Source organism: Phoca vitulina, unplaced genomic scaffold (assembly GCF_004348235.1).
Source record: "Phoca vitulina isolate PV1807 unplaced genomic scaffold, GSC_HSeal_1.0 scaffold48, whole genome shotgun sequence".
Lineage (NCBI taxonomy): Eukaryota > Metazoa > Chordata > Mammalia > Carnivora > Phocidae > Phoca > Phoca vitulina.
The window spans coordinates 3,348,732-3,370,583 of NW_022589751.1; the positions used below are offsets into that span (position 1 = coordinate 3,348,732).

Consider the following 21,852-nt stretch of genomic DNA (forward strand, 5'->3'; position numbering starts at 1 on the left):
ATGTGCTGTGGGGTGGGAGTCGGATCTGCTGTGTAGCCCTCCGAGCGCACTGGCCCTGGGCCCTCTCGTGACTAATCATGACTACTCTTTGCTCGCACGGTGGGGAAACTGAGGCCACACGGGCTCAGAAGCTTGCGCCAGCTTGGGTCAGAAAGCAGGCTAGGGCCGGGAGCAGCCGCGGCAGGGGTGAGCACTGGGAAGCCCACGGAGGGCGTATGCGGGGCGGCCTCCACCTCTGGGGAGGCAGGGCCTCACGGCTGCCTGGGGAGGCCGGTGCGGGGCAGTGGTGCCTGCTGGCCAGTGCTCACCAGACACGGGAGCGAGCACAGGAAGACCCGCTCCTCCACTCTGACCCAGACCTGCCTGCCCTCTAAGCGGGCAGACGGCGGGACTGGTCAAGCCAGTAGCTCGGGCCCCTCTGGCTGCGGGAGGGAGAGCACGCACGTGGGCACTAGAGGCCTCAGGCTGCAAATGTGCCTCACTCGTCCCCGCGCGGCGCCTCCCAGGCACTCCCAGCTGCGCGGGCAATGGGAAACTGAGGCCCAGGAGGGCTGCAGACTCCCCTAGACCTCAGGAGGACTTCCATGAGGCTCTGCTGCAGTGTGAGGCCAGGCCAGGCCCCTATGGGCGGCCCCAGCTCTGGGGGCACTGAGCACCCCCCAGACTGCTGTCTGACATGTCAGACTAATAGACGTTTCAAATTCAGCATGTCCAAAAACAAGTTCCAGATCTTGCCCCAAACACCGCCCTCATGTTTTTCCCCATGCTGGTCAATCACTCAGGCCCAAGAGCATCCTTCACAGCATCCAGAGTCGACCCTGCTCCCCTCTGCTACCCCCTGACCTGAGCAGTCTCTTCCTGGGTTATGACAAAACCCACCAACTGGTTTTCAGATCCTCCCTTGCTGGGTCTCCACACAGCAGAAATACTGACGGTCACCCTGAGTCAGGTCATTCTTGTGCTCGGAGTCCCCCTGCCTCCTGTCTCATGCGGAGGAAGAGCACGTGGCTCCCTAGCCCCCAGGTGTGCATAGGCTGGTTTGTTACTCCTCAGACGGTTCTCTCTGCTTCTTCCCTCCAATACACACTGGCCTCAGGACCTTGGCACCTGCTATCCCTTATGCCTAGAATGTTCCTTTCTCATTCCAGGGTGCTGCATGACTAACACCATCAGTCTATTCCAATGGTATCTTAGCTGAGGCTGCCTTGACCACCCCTACATTGCTTCATGTTCTCCTCCTCCATAGTTTCTCTTCTTCTACCGGAATGTAACCCCAGGGGCAGGGTTTTGTGTGTCTAGGCTCCAGGAACGAGGCCTCGTATGCACAGAGCAGGTGTTGAAGAAACATTTATCAGACACCCGGTGGCTGCAGGCCAAGGAGCGTGCCTGCCCACCTGAGCTGAGCTCTAATGCCCACCCTTGGGTGGGGTGCCCCTCCTGGCCCTGCTGGGGCTCGCACTGTACATCTGCACACAGGATGCAGGGTGGCCCGGGAGGAGGAGGGCCTGGCGGCTGGGCCTCTGATGCCTTTTTCTTCTTCCCAGGAAACTATGCCCCAGACGTCCATTGTCTTCTCCAGCATACTCGGGCCCAGCTGTAGTGGACAGGGGCAGCCCGGCATGGGGGAGCGAGGAAGCGGGGCCAGCAGCTCAGGGGACCTCGTCTTCCAAGAGGGACGCCTCATCTCTGGGTCCCTGGAGGCCTTGATGGAGCACCTGGTCCCCACAGTGGACTATTACCCGGATGTAAGTCTCTAGGGCCTGGAGATGGGTGGGACTGGTGGGGGCCACCCAGGTTCCAGGGGAGGTTGCTTCTGGGATGGGGAGGGGCAGGCCATCAGGGAGCCTCAGCCCTACTTCCTGCCCTGCCCCTTGCCCCTTGCCCCCAGCCTAGGGGAGAGGACCCTGCAGTGACTTCCGGGCTGACCCCGGGCAGCTGGGAGAGAGCCTTGATGGCACAAGGAAGCAGATACACAGGGGGTGGGACAGGGGCCTGAGCTCTGGACCGGGTCTTCAGGGAGGATGAGGAGTCTAAGGGGTAAGGCTGGCACCTTGGGGTCCTGGTAAGGGTCCACCCAGCATGTGTCCTGTCCCTGAGCTGGGAAGTTTGTTTTGTGCATGAACTGCCATAGTCCAGAAAAAGGGGAGACAGCCCCGCCATGCCTGGCCAGCATGCAGACCCCAAGGCACATGGCTGCGTGGGCAGGACTGGCCTTCGGCAGCAATTCAAATCCTCCCTCTTCATTTCAAGATGCCATGGGCACATTCTTAGAAAGATTCCCTTGTCATGTGTGGCTTCCCTTTTGTCACTGATAAGGGGCATCCCGTAGCAGCAGTGGTGTTGGGCCTGCCTGCTCCCTTCGGAGAGTCAAACTGCGAAGGCTTGTTATCTAATGGTGCTGGAGCCAACTCGGTTTCTGGGTGTTCCTGGCCCCCCCTCAACATGTCAGGCGTCCTCCCTCCCTCCTGGGGCTCTGTCTACTCCATCCTACTAGAAAACCCTCCCAGAGTTGGGCCGGGGCTGCTATTGGTGGTGCGGACCTGGCAGCTGGGGCCCAGTGGCAGAGCGGGGAGAGCGGCGCTCAGGCCCTGAAGAAGCCTAGGGCAGGGCATCAGCGCCCAGGGGCTGGCACCTCCAACCCCAGCACCGCTCTGTGGCCTTGTGGGAGGAGCTACTCCTCTTTCAGGTCTGTCCCAGCGGAACCTCCTCAGCCGTTACCCAGGATTATCGCCCAGACACTATGCCCTGGCATCACAGTGGCCTGCCAGGAGAGCGTAAAGGGGTGGTAGAGCAGAAGGGTAGGGCTGGCGAGCCCAGCTGGGCACCAGCTCCTGCAGCCTTCCCCCACTGCCCCTGCGCCATGTCTGTGGGCAGCTGGGGATGCGTGCGCACCAGTGAATCTCTGCTCCTTGGAAGTGCAGGGCTCCTCCCTGTGTGCTCTTCTTGCCTTGGCTGAGAACTCCAAGGTGTGATGCCTGGGTGACTGTCATCACACTTCTGAGCCATCTGCTTAGAAGGGGGCCACCGACCAGCTGAGATCTCTGAGCACTCGTGCCGCACAGCCTGGGGACCGGACATAGGAAATGTGTGTGTACGTGGTGGGGGGGGGGGGCGCGGTTAAGAGGAACCCCTGCTGTTCCCAGGAGAGTTTCCTCCAGTGGCCTCTGAAGGCTGCATGAGGGCAGTGAGGGCCTGAGGCCCTGAGTCCTGTTCCACAGGCCTGTGCTCTCAGCAAACATGGCCCAGCTTGCCCAGACCTGCCCCTTTGGGCCCAGAGTGGAGGCAAAGGGTCCTAGGTGCCCCCCAGCCTGCAGCAGCCATGTAGGGGTAGAATATCCAGGAGAGCCCCAAACAGCTTCCCCCACTCCCAAGTCGAACCTGTCCGTAGGCAGGGGCCAGTGTGGAGAGCTCACAGGCACTGACCCGTGTCAGACAAAGTGCTTCAGAGAACCCTGGGCCCTGCTCCCTTTTAGTTCAGATCATGAGGACCCCTCAGAACCTGTACCAGACAGCCCAGTGACAAGGGCACAAGGCTGTGGGACAGAGGGGCCCTGGTGTGCCAGCGGGGAGATAAGGCCCACAGCTGGCTGGTGACTGCTTGCAGCGGTCCCCTATTGCCGGGTGCTGGCTCCAAGAGCGCCCCACCCTGCCCCCGACTGGCCTCCCCGGGCAAGGCCAGGGGTGACCTGGAGAAGCACGCTTGGAGCCTGGCCCTGGGGGCACTGTGGACTAGGCGATAGGCTCACACAGGTTGGGAGAATCCCACCAACATCCAGGCTTGGGTGTTCTCGCCCCTCGTGGGGAAGGACCGAGGGTGGGGGAGAATCCCAGCAGAGCAAGACTGCTGGGAGCTGAGCTTGTTAGGGATGCACCCCGGAGTTGCCGGGAAGTGGGATCTGATCTGTGCCTTGTGGGGGGCGGGGGGGGCAGGACTTGGGTAGCCATGAGAGAAAAGGGCGTTCGAGGTGCAGCAAGGCGCGCAGGAGAAGGCGCGGCTGCTGGATGGTGCTGTTGGGCCTGGGAGGTGGCTAGCCAGGCTCTGAGCAGACCTGGAGGGGGCCACACCGGCTATGACCTACTCTTCCTCCTCTCTCCTGGTCTCTTTTCTTCAGAGGACATACATCTTTACCTTTCTCTTGAGCTCCCGGGTCTTCATCCCCCCTCATGACCTGCTGGCCCGTGTGGGGCAGATCTGCCTGGAGCGGAGGCAGCAGCTGGAGACGGGGTCTGAGAAGGTAAAGGTGCTGATGGGGGCTACCTGTCTCTGCGTCCCCGCTCCCCCCGGCTCACGCTGGGGAGAGAAGCAGGCTCAGAGTACGCCGGCACGACGGGTCTGGCTGACTGGGCCAGGTTGGCTTGTCTCTGGCCCGCTTGGCACCCCTGGGGCATGGCTCCCGTGGGGCATGGGGTACACACAGAGCCAAGCAGTCTTCATGGGATGCTGAAAGTAGCTGGTCTCGGTGGGCACCCACACCTCTTCTCAGGAGCGGCCTGCAGCAGGCAGCCCCGCGGCAGTCCTGGCCAGCGCCAGGCCCCCAGCCGGCAGAACAGCCACCACTCTGTGGGTGGGAGTCGGGGGGCAGCCCTCGCAGGCTGACTCCTGCTCAGAGTGGTTTTCAGTGACTTCGGTAGGGCTCTTGGCCCCTGTTGTCTCTTCTGATTGAGCCAGGCTCTGGTGGCTAGGACGGCTGGGGGCGTGTGCTTCAGATGAGGCTTTCAGAAGCCCAGTCTGGTGCAGAAGATGGGGTGGTAGGTGTGCGGCCCGAGAACTGGCAGGGCCGAGTCTGGGCTGCGGCAGAGCATGTCCTGCCCCTGTTTGCTGATGACTTTGTCCTCTACCTTCCCTCTCCTGTCCCTGCGGGTTTACAGCTCAGGCCTCCGGGCTAAGTCTCCTTGTCAGAGGAGGCCGTCCCAGGGTGCAAGGAGACAGGCATTGACCGCAAAGGATTAGGAAAGGCTCCTGAAGAGACAGGTGGAAATAAGGCCAAGTGGGGTGGGCGGGGAGATGAAATTATAGGTGGAAGGTCAGCGTGGGGACAGTAGAAGCCTGAGAAGAGCCTGGGGTGAGCCCGCCAGGCTGTGTCCATGGTGACATGCACTGTAGGGCCTCTGAGTCCAAGGCTCTAGCTCCTGCTGAGTGTGGGGTGCTGTGGTCATCTGGGGGGAGTGCCATCAAGGCCTCCCAGATGCCGCGGGCACTGGACCCTGGCGAGGAGGAATAGCTGCAGGGAGTGAGGCGGCCAGCTGGGAGAGGCCTTGTAGGGCACGAGATGCCATCGCTTAGGGAACCAGCTGGGTACATAGCCAGGATCAGGCCGGCTGGAGACAGCTCAGCAGGGGTGGGGCAGATGTGGGCAAAAAGATGTGGGGATGAGTGGCTAGAGGCCCCCAGGGCAGCAAGAACCGTCTGGATTGGGCAAGTACAGGCAGGCAGGGAGCTGGTCAGTGCTGAGGAGCCGTGGTGGGCACAGGAGGGGTGTGGGCACATGTGGTCATTTCAGTGGGACAGTGTGGGGTTGGGCACTGAGGACGAGCTGGGACACTGCGGCCAAGGCTTTGGCACACCTTCCTCAGACCTTACATGTGTGTGGACCCAGGGCAACAGCAGGGGTGCCCGCCCATCTCTAATGACATGAAGCCGGGAGAGGGATGCCTGAGTGTCTGCGCCCCTTCCCAGGACTTGCCAACCTGCTTTTAACTGAGAGGGGGCAGGCAAGAGTCTCTCATTGTTAATAATCTTGCTTGGTTTTCATTGTTGTTCTTTTAAATGGGTAACTTCTAATTACAGCAAAGGAAACTAGTTTTCTATGTCATGGTAGTGAGGATGAATTTTTTGAAAATGAATTTATTTAAGTGAAAGAGAGGTGAACTAAGGGGAATAGGAGACGAAGCGGGTACAAGAGAACCACAGGTGGACAGGGTGAGGAATGTCACTACCTAGCACCCTCACCCCAATGGGGGTGGGGAGGGTAGGTCCTGCAGGTGGTAATGGGTGTGGGGGAGATGGGGAGGCTTGTACCACTTGTCATCTTGTTGTCCGTTCTGGAGGGTGACTTTACTCTATGCCCTGCTGCCCCAGGCCAAGCTGAAGTCCTTCTCAGCCAAGATTGTACAGCTGTTAAAGGAATGGACGGAGGCCTTCCCCTACGACTTCCAGGATGAGAAGGCCATGGCCGAACTGAAGGTCATCACCCACCGGGTCACACAGTGTGATGAGGTGAGGTCTTCCTTGGACCCTGGCAGGGCTCCTTGGGTATATGTTGGGGGGAGGGGGTCGACTCTCACAGGAGGGTGGGTCTTCTGTGCTGTTGCCCTTCCAAGATGACTGCTCGGTGGCTCCATTTGTGTCCCTCCCCACAAGACTGCTCAGCTGTCCAGCAATGGGCCAGGCTTGCCCTCGGCACCCTCTGCATATGGGAGACCCTGTGGCCTGAGTGGTGGGCTGGAATGAGCCCAGGCCCCACCCCTTCCTGGGTTTGGGGTGAGTGGAGTGGGAACCTAGTAAGAGGTTGTAAGAACCTGTCTGCATTTCTGGCCCCCAGCACACTCCTGGCCTTTTGTGGAGACAGGAAACCTGGGAAGTGCTGTGTGCTCAGCAGCTTGTCTGGCTGGAGGGCTCAGAAAGCCCAGGGAGAGCTCTGGGCAGGGCCAGGGCTGCTCCCACCCAGGGAGTGAAGGTTCCTGGTCCTGGAGGAAGCCCTTCCAGATGCTCTCTTCCCTACTGTGGACGAACCTCCCCCCCCCGCCCGCCCCCCGGCGCTGTGGGAAGGCCAATAGTAGCTGCTCAGCTGGACACCCCTGGGGAAAGCCATGGTTTTCAGACCCAGAAGCCTACCCCTGGCTTTGGCCTGGCCCTCAGCTCCCATCCCCACAGGATAGCCAGCTAAGCCACCCTCAGCTGTACTCAGAGCAGCTCACACTGTATTTCATTCTGTCTTCAAAGGCCCAAATGCTCATGGCAGGTTTGAGTAGGGATGTGGGTTCAAAGTTAGGCATATCCTTAGGAGATAGGTTCCTTGGGAGAGGTGGTGGTCTCCTCAGCCCACACCAGCACCTGCACTGTCCCCTGCCCCCACAGGAGAACGGCACAGTGAAGAAGGCCATTGCCCAAATGACACAGAGCCTGCTGCTGTCCCTAGCTGCCCGAAACCAGCTTCAGGAGCTGCGGGAGAAGCTCCGCTCACCAGCCATGGACAAAGGGTCTGTCCTCAAGGCTAAGCCGCCAGCCACTCAGAAGGACATCCTGGGCATGTGCTGCGACCCCCTGGTGCTGGCTCAGCAGCTGACTCATATTGAGCTGGTCAGTGCTGCCGTGTGCCCTGCCTCGGGTGGGGGTGTATTCACCAATGCTCACTCAAGGCCACTGGACGGCCCCCCCCAGCATCTTTTTCAACACAGTGCTGCAGGGCCTCCCCAGCTGGTCAGACTGGGGTGTCAGGTGAAGCTCACTTGCCAGCTCCAACCACTGCTTCTGGGTCCCCGGATCACAGCAGCCCTGTGTACATGGGAGGGGCTGGGGTGATGGGAACTGCAGTGGCCCCTGGATGGAGGACTGGCCCAGGAGGTGAAGGGCTTGGAGGGGGAGAGCCAGTTCCCCCCACCATCACCTCATCTTGCCTGTGCTGTGGGCTGGGAAGGTACCCTGCACCTAGCAGCCACTGCCCCAAGGCTTCCGCCTCAGTCCCATGAAGCGCTGTTTCCTCCCTTCCCAGGGGAGGGTCTTTCAGACCCCTGGTAGGGGGTTACACTTGGGGGGGGCAGGCAGGGTCTGCCCATTGGGTGGGTGCTCTGATCAAGGCGGGGCTGTGGTACTCGCCTGCAAGAAGGTCTTGACTACTACTCTGAATGTGGCCTAGACCTTGAGTGTGGGGCCTGCCCAAAAATGGCAGGCTTGTCACCTTCCTGTGCTATCTCCTTGCCCATCCTAGGAGAGGGTCAGCAGCATTCACCCTGAGGACCTGATGCAGATTGTCAGCCACATGGACTCTCGGGACAAGCACAGGGTGAGGGTCTGCTGTGTGCTCTGGGGTAGCCTTAGGGTGGGCCTGGTACCTATATATACCCCATGGGGGGTGGGGGCCTCACAACCAAATGGGTATGGGTCTGGCCTGGTACCTGCTTCAGAGGGTCAGCGGACAGCAATGCAGGGTGATACATACTGGAAGGGGGCCAGTGTTCCCAGGAGCCTGGGGAGGGGGCGTCCTGGGAGACCTGGACCTGTCCAGCTGCCCACACCCCACCATCGTCTTCAGTCTCTTTTGGCCATGGCTCCCGCTCGTTTCTGGGGGTAGGACTGGGGTTGCACCTGCTGGCAGGGTCCTCAGACTCCCTGTGACCTGTCATGTTCCACCAGTGCCGAGGGGACCTGACCAAGACCTATAGCCTGGAGGCCTATGACAACTGGTTCAACTGCCTTAGCATGTTAGTGGCCACCGAGGTGTGCCGGGTAAGCGCTGCATGGCCCATATGGGTGGGGTGGCACTGTCACTTCTCTGAACCCACAGGGCTGCCTGAGGCTCTGACTTCTGTACCCCTTGGATGATGAAACTTTGGAAGTGGAGACAGAAGCCTTCATTGCCAGGGCCACCAACATCCCTGTTACCCCTAACCCTCCCCCCCCGCCCCCGGCCAATCCACAGTGATGGTGAGACCCCCATCCGTGGAGTGCACCAGCACGGTCCGGGAGTCCATCTGGGGCTCCCTTAGTACTCTCAGACTGCTCTCCTGCCCCTCTGCCCAGCATCGAAAATGCCACAGCTGCATTCCTGCCTCTGCAGCCCTCGAGCATCTCCCCAGCCCTGGGTCGGATGGCTCAGGGCCCAGAGTAGCTCCTGTCCAGGCTGCCCTTCAGGGACAGGTGGTGGAGGGGATGCTCCTGTGGTGGGCTCACCCTGAGGCTGTCTGGCTGCTCTCAAGGTGGTGAAGAAGAAGCACCGGACCCGCATGCTAGAGTTCTTTATTGATGTGGCCCGGGAGTGCTTCAACATCGGGAATTTCAACTCCATGATGGCCATCATCTGTGAGTGTCCAGGCCCCAGGGGCTTCCTGTCCAGCTTCTGCATGGCTTGCCTACCCCCGCCCTGACCCTACCTGCTGTTCCCTGCAGCTGGCATGAACCTCAGTCCTGTGGCGAGGCTGAAGAAAACGTGGTCCAAAGTCAAGACGGCCAAGTTTGATGTCTTGGAGGTAGGCATCTCAGCCTCGTCCTACATTGGCCTGAGGAGAGGTGGGCCTCCCATCATGCTCTGCCCCCTTGCTCAGAACCCACTGCACACAATGCCATCTGGTGTAGGGCATGTTGAGCTGGCCTGGCTGCTCTAGGAGGTGGGTACCTGAAGCCCTCCTCGGCCTTTGGAACTTTAGTCAGAACTGGCATTGCCTAAAGCAAGTTCTGGAGAGTGCTTAAGAAACAGTTTGACAAAAGTGGGCCTGTGAGCCCTGTGCTGGGTGATGCTGACTAAGCCGACTGGCCTTTTCCTGGCTTGAATTCCTGTGGTCCTGGATCATCTGGGTGGCCCAGGAGTGGACAGGCAGGTTCACTTGCAGCCTTCCCTGATGTATTTGATCCCAGAATCCACTTTCTGCAAACGTCTCATGGAGCCCATCAGGTTTGGGAGATGTTGGTCCAAGTAGAGGGGCAAGGAAGGTTTTGAAAGGAAAAAGGTGAGACCCAGGCTCAGCAGGGCAGGGGAGAGGTGTGTGTGTGAGTTGTGAGACTTCTCTTTAACTCTCCTGATGATGCTTGGACCCAAACCCTGTACTGAGCCAGGTGCTCACTCCTAGAAAGGAGGCCTCTTCTGAGGACAGTCCAGGGCTGCCCAGTGGGGAAGGGCCTTCCCCATCACTGTTTCCACTCTGCAAAGGGGCATTCTGAGCAAGTCACAGGTGCAGGGAGAACACTGCCCACCGCGTCCTCCTGTCTGCCCACAGCACCACATGGACCCATCCAGCAACTTCTGCAACTACCGCACCGCCCTGCAGGGGGCCACACAAAGGTCCCAGATGGCCAACAGCAGCCGAGAGAAGATTGTTATCCCTGTATTCAACCTTTTCGTTAAGGACATTTACTTCTTGCACAAAATCCATACCAACCACCTGCCCAATGGGCATGTTAACTTCAAGGTGAGCTCAGCCCCCTTGTGGTCTGAGGGGAAGGGGGCCAGACTGTCCCAACCCAAGGCAGAACAGACCCTCAGCCTCATCCTAGGGCAGGCAGAACCTGGGCCACCAGCACTACAAGGCAGTGGCCCTGTCGCAGAAAGCCTTTAGGACTGAAAGCTCCAGGGTGGGTTCCCCAATCCTTCTGGGTGGATGATCTGGCTATAGGGCTTGGAGCCACAGGAAATTTATATTTACCCAGGATCCTGGTCCCAAAACTGACCCTAATAGGGAGACAGAGAAGGGGCTACTCCTGGAGGTTTGGGAATGAGGAAAGCATTAGGCAAGAAGGGACCTGAGCAGGGAGGAGGAGGCAGCAGATTTCCAGATGGAAGCTAAGGGTAGCAGGCGAAGGGTGGAAAGTAGGACAAAAGTGATTGGGGAGGTGTAGGGGAAGTGGGGTTGTCCAGGGTTGACCTCACACAGGTAAGGGGTAGGAAGGCGTTAGGGACCCTTACAGAGGCCCCGAACGGAGATCATGGCATGTTCTGGTTGGTGGTGCTCTGCTGGGTGTGGCTGGCATACCTGCCTCAGCCTGGAGTCCCAGATGGGGCCTTCTTGGGTCTTGCATAGGGGAGGCACAGACCCCGCTGCAGCCTGATGGCCTAGGCAGAAGGCAGGACAGAGTGGTCTTAGGGACACTTACTGGCTCTGATGTTGCATCAGGTGCTGCCGTGGCCACAAAGTCAGCTGAGTAGGGTCACTGTCCCATCTTGCTGGGATGCAGAATGAAATCAGAACCTATATCCCTTGCCCTAACCAAGGACTTCAAGCTTAAGGTGACAAATGAACAGCCAGTTGGTCTTCTGTTATCTTCAGAAATTCTGGGAGATCTCCAGACAGATCCATGAGTTCATGACATGGACTCAGGTAGAGTGTCCCTTTGAGAAGGACAAGAAGATTCAGAATTACCTGCTCACGGCACCCATCTACAGCGAGGAAGGTAAGGCCCAGCTCTCCATGGCAGCACACCCACCTCCCTACACTGTACATGTCACCCTGACTCCCCCACATCCAGGGCCTCTGCCCTCATGGCATTGCCCTGGGAGGCAGGCCTGATCACTGTCCCCATGCTACACAGGGGAAGCTCAGCCCACATGGGTGAGTACATGAGGGTGGGCTGTGGGTAGAGAACAGGATGAAGACGAGAGATGGGGCTCTGGGAGGGAGCCAGAACAGGGTTGGGTTCGTGCTGTAGAACCAGGAAATTTCTGAGTTCCTAAGCAGGAAGCTGGGAGCTCTAGACCTCATGGGGCCTGGAACCTCAGGCAACAGAGACCTGTGGAAAAGCTCAGACCAGAGGTCACTGTCTTTGCCCGGGCCCAGCTGCTCCCCTAGAAAGGAGGGGATAACTGGTGTGGTAGGCAGACTGACTGTACGTGGACATGGGTTCTGAGGGGCTTTTCATCTCTCAGCTCTCTTCATCGCCTCCTTTGAAAGTGAAGGTCCTGAAAACCACATGGAAAAAGATAGCTGGAAGACTCTCAGGTAAGAAAACCCCAGGGACAGGCCTGTGAGCCTCTGAGACCAGTCCCATGCCTGGGCCTACAGGAAGGGAGAGGACTGGGGAGCATGATGGATCTGCCCTTCTGAAAGGCAGCCAGGGGTAACTCCACACAGGCTGCCAGTCAGTGGGAGGCTGAGGACTTGGGTCTGAGTGTCCCTGACCCTTCCCCTGATGGCTGGTTCTTAGAATCCCGGTCCCCCCCAAATAGCGTGGCCTGCCCTCTGCCTGCTCAGGGGAAGGGCCTGCCAGCCCAACCACCTCACCATTTCCTTGTGCCCTGCCTACCTCTAGGACCACTCTCCTTAACAGAGCCTGAAGGCACGGATGCAGCCTGCCGACGCTGGATGAAGCACACACATGCACTGAGTTTTAATCTTGATTGATAAGGGTTGAGATGAGGAGGCCTCACTGGTTGGGGTCCATTTTGTATATAACTTTTATGAAAAAAAAAATTATTTCATGCATCAACCTTTGGCACTTACAAAGTTTTTTTTTTTTGGTCGTTTATTTTAAATAACAGGGCAGGGCCCTGCTTCGGGGAGGGGTGGGGAAAGAGTATCATGGGAGATGGCATCCATGATAACATCTTATTCTAATGAAATGTAGATTTTTATTTTCTACTTTTGATTATTAACATCTTATGAAAAAATATTAAAAAAAAAGAACCCAACCAAAACCCATGTGAGCCCTGCCTGCTTGGACGCCCTTCTAGCCAGTGTCTCTGATGTCGGGGTTAGTGCCTTAGAGAGTACTGGAGGGCCGGTCTCCCACTCCGTTCTTTTAGCCCTCAGGCAGCCAGTGCCGCCGGGGAAATGCCAGGAAAGCTCTGCCCTGGGCCACAAGGCACCTGCCCTCAAAGCCTAGGCCAGAGAGGTTCCAGCAAGAAGGGCTTGGCTGGCCAGGGGGTCTCATTTGCATTCTTCTAGAAGCAAACCTTGAGTACAGGCTTTCCAACGTTTACATTTTCATTTTCCTTTATCAGGGATTTAGGGGATTGGGGAGGGGCAGGGGGATACCTGGCAGCATATTTTCTGTTGGAATACGTCTGGCAAATTGTTCAACTACATTTTAGGAAAAGAGAAAATCTAAAATAATATAGGGGGAAGGTGATGGAATTGTCTGTTTTCCAGGCTGTAACAGGTACACTGAGCTGTAATGAAGAGCATATGAGGATGGGGACATTTAAAGCAGTTCTTCAAACTCCACTACAAAGTGAAAAGAAGCAACTCATAAATTGGTATTCTAGTGGACTGCCTCCTCCGTTCCTCTAGGTTGGGGGGCTCCCCTAAGGGAATCTGAAACAGAAAATTAGCCCGACTGCTGGAGCCCACTCAAATAAAACTGCCCTGCATTTGGAAGTATTTTTCACACCCAAACTTGAGGAGTACACTCCCATTTTCTGTCTTTCTGGCTGTGGGATGGTAAGTCCTGGTTCCTCAAAAGCCAGAGGCGGGCCATCGCTCTGACTCTCTCTCCCTCACAGTGGGGCTTTCATTCTGCACAAGCAGATTTGGAGCTACGCACCCTTGTTGCTCTCCGCACACCTGGCTTCCTCCCACAGGAGCCTGCAGTTAGTTGCTAATTCCCAAAGCTCCTAGGAGAGCCTGGAGATGTGGAGGTGAGGCCTCAGGAAGGGGTGGCTCCAGGATCCACTGCTGACGGCGCCCTCAGCCCTGAGTGGAGCAAGAATATTTACACTGTATTGTCACAGTGTTTTCGCACTTTTCAGACATTCTAGATAGTACATATTGTATCTTGATAAGACATATTGCTTTGTTTATGTATTTGAGACAAAGAAAGGCTAAAAACTTGAGAATATATATTTGGAATACAATGTTAGAACACTTTCCGTCTTGCGTTAAGGAGCTTTCATGTCAGTGTGCGTTCCACTGGGTCATCAGTTCTAGTACCTATGGGATACAGTGTCTATGTTTGCTACTTTATTTTCCCAATTTGATACACACCCTATGATGTTTTGGTATTTTGAGATGAGCTCTGAGTACAAAGCTGTACCATAATGCAGGATGTCAGTTGTTGGTGTTACTGGACCTACTTGCATCAATAAAAGAACATGTTGCTCCCCTTGCCTGCCTGCTCTCTCTGCGTAGCTGGCGAGGCCTGATGGCTTGGCTGCTGGCAGGATGTGTGGGGATGTCTAGGTCCTCCATGGCCTTTCAAATGAGCAAGGAACTCTCATCTACACAACACATTCTGACAAAGGGCTTTTCAAATAAATAATGCAAAACAAGACAAAGTGTACAAGAGGCATGTTCTAGTCTGCTTTCCTCAAACTAAGATCCAAAAGTGTATCACAAGCTGATTGATTGTATCACATGGCCCTGTAAGTTGGGGAAACCTAACTTAAATAAGATCGTAAAGGCTCCTTTACTGCAGGACTGATCAGAACCGTCAGTGTCCATGGGCACTGTGGGTCTCTCCTGGGGCAGGGGAAGTTGGGGACACCTCCTGACATCTTTCTGCAGAACAGTTTGCAGAATGCAGTTCTAGATGGTCCTCTTTCATTGTGATGAGTCACATTCAAGAACACTAAAGAAAGGGATTTGTTGAAAGGCACACATGAGTGTGGAATTGAAGGAAAAGAACTGAGACACTAGAATGGAAGGCAAACTCCTACCTGTTCCTCTCCAGCCTGTTCTACTACCACTCTGTCAACAATGCTCAGGCTGCATGAGATCTACTCTACAGCTCAACGACCCTCACCCTGCTCCCTTAGAGCTAACTCAGTGTATTTTTAAATGCCCATTGGACCAGCACTGCCCAACAGAAAACTTTCTGTGCTGGAGTGCTCTGTATCTGCCCTGCTGCTATTTACATATAGGTACTGAGCACTCAAATGTGGCCAATGCAACTTGGGAATGGAATTTCTAATTTTATTTAGGTTTAAATAGCTAGTGGCCACTGTATTGGGCAGAAGGCTAGGCCGGTGGAGCTTTGTCACCTGCTGCCCTTCCAGTGGCTTGTGGAGTGGGTGGCACACAATAGGTGCTTAGGTGTTTGTGGAGCAAATGAGACATCTGTGAGGATGCCTAAGTGAGTTTTGGGTAAATGACAACATTTTTTAGGTCTTTATAATTCAATGGAATTCTTAATTTCCTGGTAAAGTTACTTTTGGAAGTTTCTACCTAGCTCAGCTGAAGAAGGGGCAGCCCATCATTTGGTGTGGGCCTTGGCCATGGAGCTGGGGCTGGGAGTGGGTGCTGAGCTCACCTGGCTAGCTGTGGTGCTCTCCTCCACCCACGGGGTAGTCCCTCCAAGGCAGTGCTTCTTAAGTTGTGGCTCTTCGACAGCGGTGTCAGCAGCATTGGAAACTTAAACTGTTCTCAGGGCCCCACTGCAGGCTCGCTGAAGGGGAAACATGGGGGTGGGGAGTCTAGCACGTTTGGGAAGCTCTCCTGCCGACCCTCACAGACCGCTGCCCCAGGTACAGCCCACTTCTCCCAGGTGCAGTCTGCTTCACAGGCACACTGAACCTCCACGCCACCGTGCACCTCCTCTAATATACCATGGCCCCGTCCGCACATACATTCTTCCAGAATCTCCTCACAGCTTCCCTGGTGAGCAGTGCTCCATGCTCCTCTGGGCCCCACCTGTTCTCTCACAACACATCATGGGCATCTGTCTCCCCCATTACTCTTGGCTTTCTGTGTAGGAGCCGCTTGTGCAGCTGTGTGTGCAGCTCCTACCACCACCATATGGTGACTGAATGCTACCCGTCACTTCACACAGACATTTCAGGAACAAAAATCTATGTTACAGTATCAGCTGTGACAGGAAATAAGCTAAGGATCTCTCCTAAGGCCATAGAGACTTCTGTGACAAAACTAAGATTATTTGTGAAATATACACCCACTACACCTGTACATAAAGTGTATGTCATGTTACCCAGGGAGGCAAGACAGGAGAAGCACACGAGCAAGGAATCAGAAGTTAAACTATTTGGATTTGAGTCCTAGTTTCCTGTTCCTAGCTGGGTATCCTGGGAAAAGTTACTTACTCTTTAAAGCCTCCATTTTCTCAGGGTTAAAAGGAAATTACAATATTCTCTGTCTCATGGGGTTGTTGTAATGATACATGGCAGAAAGTGCAGTACCTGGTTCATCAGAGGCAGTCAGGGTTAGCTGGGTACTAGCAGTGGCACCCCTGATGAAACTGAACCCCACTTCTCCTGCAGGAAGCAGAATCTCCTGGAAAAAGTGAAACAAAGAATTATAACTGATCTTCTCAAAGGAACAACTGAAGTCCTGGTCAATAGAAATATATTCTAACATTACTAAAGAGTCACTTGTGTTAAATTTAATCAGTATATAAACATATATGGAAAAAATTCCTACAAATTTGGGATTCAAAACTACTTTCTAAATGAAAAACCTACTACCCACATATAGGCTAGTAACTTTAGATCATACCAACACAATTTCTATTTTTATTCCCAAAAAGGAAGTCATGATACTGCAAGGAAGGTGAAGGGCTGCCATCCCCCTCCACCAAGTATCTATTGTAACATACCTTAAACTCTTAGGTATGGATCTTCAGCAACAATGTTGAGGAAATAGTGTTGTCAAGAATATAAAAAAATTAGGCACCTGGCTGGCTCAGTTGGTGAAGCATGTGACTCTTGGTCTTTGAATTTTGAGTTTGAGCCCCACCATGGGTATAGAGATTACTTAAAAATAAAATCTTAGGAAAAAAAAAGAATATAAGAAAGTTATGCACCTGTTTCTGGCAGCATCAGACTAAGTAAGTGCTTGCCTGCTGAAATCAGCTGCTAAAGTTATGCAAAATGTAAATATTCAAGCAAAAACCCAGAGAGGTAAAGAAAACTCTGAAGCCAGCTTTTGCCCTGAGGGCTAGGATTATGAGCTTCCATTTTCTTTTTCTTTTTTTTAAAGATTTTATTTATTTATTTGACAGAAAGAGACACAGTAAGAGAGGGAACACAAGCAGGGGGAGTGGGAGAGGGAGAAGCAGGCTTCCCACTGAGCAGGGAGCCCGATGCAGGGCTCGATCCCAGGACCCTGGGACCATGACCTGAGCCGAAGGCAGATGCTTAATGACTGAGCCACCCAGGTGCCCCATGAGCTTCCATTTTCAAGTCCACATGGGGATAGAGAAGAAAGTGCTGGGGCCTGTTCAAGAAGAGGGGTCAAATAGGAGACCCCAGCCCATAAAGCTGACATCCCAAAGAACAACCCCTCACCATAACAGTGAACTTGAAATAAAATGTTCCTCCCCCAACCCCACCAAAGGGTTAAAGAAAACTGCTTGTTTTTCACCTTGGCACTGAATAGAGGCTGGGAAAACTTACCACTGATAATTTGTAACCACAAGTCAGTGAATTTCATTAAGTTTTGCAGCAAACATCACACTGGTCAAAAAAACGGTAAGCTGAAAATCTAGTTTAACATGGCTCTGAACTATGGGTACCATCCCTAAGTTAGCCAGTAGAAGCAAACATTCTGAGATTCTAGTTTAAAAAGTCTCTCCTTAGCTATGTCTGTTTAATCCACCTGTTGGATTTTTAAAATTCACTTTCATTTCTTGAAGAACCAAATAGAGGTTCTTCCTCAAATTCGTTTGGTTGTAATTCTGAAGAAATTACCAGAATGTAACACAGAGAGAAAAGACCGGAAAATATGAAATGGGTTAAGAAACATAAAGGGCATGGTGGACACAACAACAGGTCTGACATGTTATCAGAGCTTTTGAAAGAAAGAGAGAATGATAGAGACAATCAAAATATAATAGCTGAAATCTTTCAGAATTGATAAAAGATAATAATTCAAGGAACCCAAAGAATCTCAAGCAGGATCAGAAAAAAAAAGAAAAAAAACCAGCACACAGACATATCATAGTGACACAGAACAGAAATAAAGAGGAGATCCTGAAGGCAATCAGGGAAAAAGGTTGATTACTTTCAAGGGAGTATCAACTGTTAAGCTGATAGCTTACTTTACAAGGGAAATAATTGAAGCCAGAAGACAGTAGAATAACCTCAAAGTGCTAAAAAAAAAAAAAAAAAAATTCCCAACCTAGAATTCTATACCCTTCAAAAAATATTTTTTAAATGAGATAAAGATACTTAAAAACCAAATGGAGTTTGCTATCAGCAGACCTTCATTAAAAGAAATTCTAAAGGTTGAATCATATACTATATACAAAAATTATTTCCAGATGCATCATAGATCTAAGTATGAAAGGCTCAACAAAGATGAGAAAGGGAAGTTATAGACAATAATGTGTCTAAAAGAAAATGAAAATTTCTTCTTTACTTCGGACCAAGTTTTCTTTGTCAAAGTTACTTTAGACAAAGGTTTCTTAAATTGGGATACCGAAATCACTAGCCATATAAGAAAATGATAAAATGGACATTATTAAAATTAAGAGCTTTTGTTTATTAACACATTCATTAAGAGAATGAATAGTCCCCTGCCTAGGAGAAGATATTTGCCATACATAAATCTGACAGAAGACTCACATCCAGAATACTGAAGTAACTCCTACCAGTCAATTTAAAAAAAGGCAATTAAGGGGCACCTGGGTGGCTCAGTCAGTTAAGTGTCTGCCTTCGGCTCAGGTCATGATCCCAGGGTCCTGGGATCGAGCCCCGCATTGGGCTCTCTGCTCAGCAGGGAGCCTGTTTCTCCCTCGCCCTGCCGCTCTGCCTGCTTGTGCTCACTCTGTCAAATAAATAAATAAAATCTTGAAAAAAAGGTAATTAAAAAAAGGCAAGAAAATTTTACTAGGCATTTCACAAAAGAAGATACTCAAATGGCCAATAAGCATATGAAAAGATAATTAATATCATTTCCCTAGTGATAAACTAATAAAACCAAAATGAGATAACTGTACACACTCAACAGGATTAAAAAGTCTAAATTGAAAACACTGAAAATACCGTGTTGGGACAATGTGACACAACTGGATCCCTCATATGTGGCTGGTAGGAATCAGTTATTTGAAAGGACTGAAAAAACTGGCCAGCCTCTGACAAGGTTAATCAAGGAAAAACAAAAGGCACAAATAAACAATACCAGGAATGAAAGAAAGGCTATCACTATAGATCCTGTACATATTACAAAGATAATAAGAGGATATTGTTAAACAACTTTGTGTATTTCATCTAAATTTTCAAATTTATTACTATAAATTCCTAAAAGATTGCACCTTACCTAAAATAACTCAATCAAAACTGACTTTTCAAAAAAAGATTTAAAATGATGAAACCAGAGAGGGAGACAAACCATAAGAGACTCTTAATCTCAGGAAACAAATTGAGGGTTGCTGGAGTGGAGGGGGGTGGGAGGGATGGGGTGGCTGGGTGATGGACACTGCCCAGTGCTGGGCTTGATCTCATGACCCTGAGATCATGACCTGAACCAAAACCAAGAGTCAGACGCTTACCAACTGTGAAAGCCAGGCGCCCCAAAACTGACTTTAAAAGAAATAGAAAATCTGAATAGTTCTACAATCATTAAATAAATTGAACCAGTGATCAGAAATCTTCCCATATAGAAAACTTCACGGTCAGGTGGCTTTCAGGTAGTTCTGCCAAATACTTAAGGAAGAAGTAATTCCAGTCTTAAAAAACTTCTTTAGAAAAGAGTAAGAAAGAACACCTGTAACTTACTTTACAGGCTAGCATAACCTTAATAAAAAAAGCCCAACAAGCATGAGAAGGGGCATTCTTACTCATGAACACAGATGAAAAACACCTGAAATATATATACATGTACACACCCATCCACACGAATATATATACAGATATGCAAATGAAGTATGTGTGTGCACATATGCACAAACACCCCGAATCCAGCAATGTATAATAAGGATAATATATCATGAAAGATTGGAGTTTACCCTATGAATGCAAGGGTACTTCAGAAAACTAACTCAATTTAACATATCAAAGATGGAAAAAAATCATATGATCATCTCAACAGATACAGGGAAAGTATTTGATAAATGCTCTCAAGCATGATAAAAACTCACCAAGTAGTAATATCAAATAACTCTGTTAACTTGATAAAGGGTATTTATAAAAACACCTCCAGTGAATATCATACTTACTGATGAAACACTGAGAATGTTCCCCTTGAAATCAGAAACATGGGCAGGAAGTCCACTATCATCACTTCCAGTCAACACTGCACAATAAATCCCAATAAGCACAGTAAGACAAGAAAAATAAAGATATAAAAATTGAAAAGAAACAAAATTTTCACTAATATGATTGCATAACAGAAAAAATACAAAAGAAACTAGAAATACATTACTAGAATTAAGCATTTTGGCAAGGTTGCTGAACACAAAAGCAACTGGACTTCTAAATACTAGCAACAGACAATATAAAAAAATAAAAGATAGTTACAATGGCATATAAAATGCAAAGTATCTGGGAAAAAGTCTATAAAATAAGACATGTAAAACCACTGTGTGAAAAAGTATAAAATTTAATTGAAAGACAATAAAGACCTAAATAGACATGTCATGTTCGAGGATTAGAAGACTCTATCATAGATGTAAATTTTCCCCAAAGTTATCTTATAGATTCAATGAGATTCCAATCAAATTCAGGAAAGTTTTGTGAAACTTAACTAGCTTATTCAAAAATTTATGTCAAAGTACCAGGGCTACAAAGAACCATAACAATCTTTAAGAATAAGGCAAGTGGACTAGCTCTCAGAGATACTGACTTATACAAAGTTATAGTAATTTAGACCATGATGTAATGGTATGGTGATGGACAGAAAGCCTGATTGAACAGATGAGAGCCCAGAACCAGACCTGTGCATTTGGACATCTGATGGGTGAGAGTGGTTCTGCAGGTAAAATATGGACCATGTTGTAAGGTGATGATGGAAAAAAGTATAATGCAATCCTTACCTCATGTCATACACAAAAAGTTCTTCCAGTTGGGTTAAAGACCTAACTAGGAAAAGCAAAGCTATATATGAGGTATTCAGAAGACAATATAGAACAATAGCTTTATCTTTCCTTAATATGAGATCATAAATCAATAATAAAAAGTAGAATACATAAAAGAAAAAAAATCAGTCACATTAGAGTTAATGTTTGTTAATGAAAAAGTACCATCAAGAATGGGAAAAGACGAGCCACATCCTGGGAAAAGATACTTAACCAACAAAAATTGGTATCCAGAATACGTGAAGAATTCCTAAGAACTGATAATAATGGGCAAGAGGACTGAAATGCAAACTGTAACTACAATTCACGCCTAAGGTCTATTAGATTAGCAAGAATTAATAAACCTGACAAAATTGAGTGTTGCCAAGGATGCAAAATGAACTGTCTCACAGTGCTGGAGATGGTCCACTTTGGAAAGGAAGCTGAACGTACACACAATCGATGACCCAGCATCATTACTCTTAGAGAAATTCTTGTACACTTACAAGAGACATATAAAGCAGTATTCATGACAATACTGCTTCTGATAGCAAAAGTAAACAACAAAAAACTATGAACAACCCAAATATCTATAAAAAAAGAATTACTGAATATTCAGTATATTCATACAGTGGAATATTAGTCAGTAATAAAAATGAATTTTGAGACTAACATGAATGAACATCAAAAATATAATCCTGAATGAAAGTTAGAAAATATATAATGAAATAATGTGCATATAAATTCAGAAACAGGCAGAACAGTCTTTTGGGTAGAGGTACACACACAGTTGGGAAAACTAAGAAAAACAAATGAAAAACTATCACAGAAATCAGAATGGTTACTATTATGGAGAGTGAGGGTGTGTGATCAGGAAGGGGCATGCAAAGGCCTTTCACTGATAATGTTATCTTAGTCTTGGTAGCTGGTGCACTTAAGCTGCACAGCTGTTTGCTTTCTTATTCTTTTTTTTTTTAAAGATTTTATTTATTTTTTAAGAGAGAGAGAGACAGCGAGAGAGGGAACATAAGCAGGGAGAGTGGGAGAGGGAGAAGCAGGCTTCCCACCGAGCAGGGAGCCCGATGTGGGACTCGATCCCGCGACCCTGGGATCATGACCTGAGCCGAAGGCAGACGCTTAACGACTGAGCCACCCAGGCGCCCTGCTTTATTATTCTTTAAAGTACACAATTACATGTTATATACTTTTTTGTATTTATAGTATTTTGCAACAGAAATTAATTTATCACATTTTCATTTAAC

The 21,852-nt window shown here is 50.7% G+C and overlaps 1 protein-coding gene across 2 annotated transcripts; it reads left to right on the forward strand.

Moving 5' to 3' along the window:
* The first annotated feature begins 1,544 nt into the window (after positions 1-1,544).
* Positions 1,545-13,751, forward strand: RASGEF1A (RasGEF domain family member 1A). 2 transcript variants are annotated; one of them, XM_032432542.1, is made up of 12 exons: positions 1,545-1,745; positions 4,113-4,235; positions 6,080-6,217; positions 7,079-7,300; positions 7,929-8,003; positions 8,354-8,446; positions 8,917-9,019; positions 9,107-9,186; positions 9,931-10,122; positions 10,978-11,101; positions 11,574-11,646; positions 11,957-13,751. In XM_032432542.1, exons 1-12 carry the CDS (start codon positions 1,551-1,553, stop codon positions 11,979-11,981), a joined length of 1,443 nt encoding a protein of 480 aa, XP_032288433.1. In that variant the 5' UTR covers positions 1,545-1,550; the 3' UTR covers positions 11,982-13,751. The 2 variants fall into 2 exon arrangements, with proteins under 2 accessions (XP_032288433.1, XP_032288434.1); XM_032432543.1 differs by having other exon boundaries at positions 12,796-13,751.
* The last annotated feature ends 8,101 nt before the right edge of the window (positions 13,752-21,852 follow it).

Excerpts from the sequence above, each read along its gene's own strand:
- RASGEF1A (XM_032432542.1), top strand. The coding sequence starts at position 1,551 with ATGCCCCAGACGTCCATTGTCTTCTCCAGCATACTCGGGCCCAGCTGT. Across the intron at positions 8,004-8,353 it reads ACTCTCGGGACAAGCACAGG|TGCCGAGGGGACCTGACCAA; the intron begins GTGAGGGTCTGC and ends ATGTTCCACCAG. Across the intron at positions 8,447-8,916 it reads TGGCCACCGAGGTGTGCCGG|GTGGTGAAGAAGAAGCACCG; the intron begins GTAAGCGCTGCA and ends GCTGCTCTCAAG.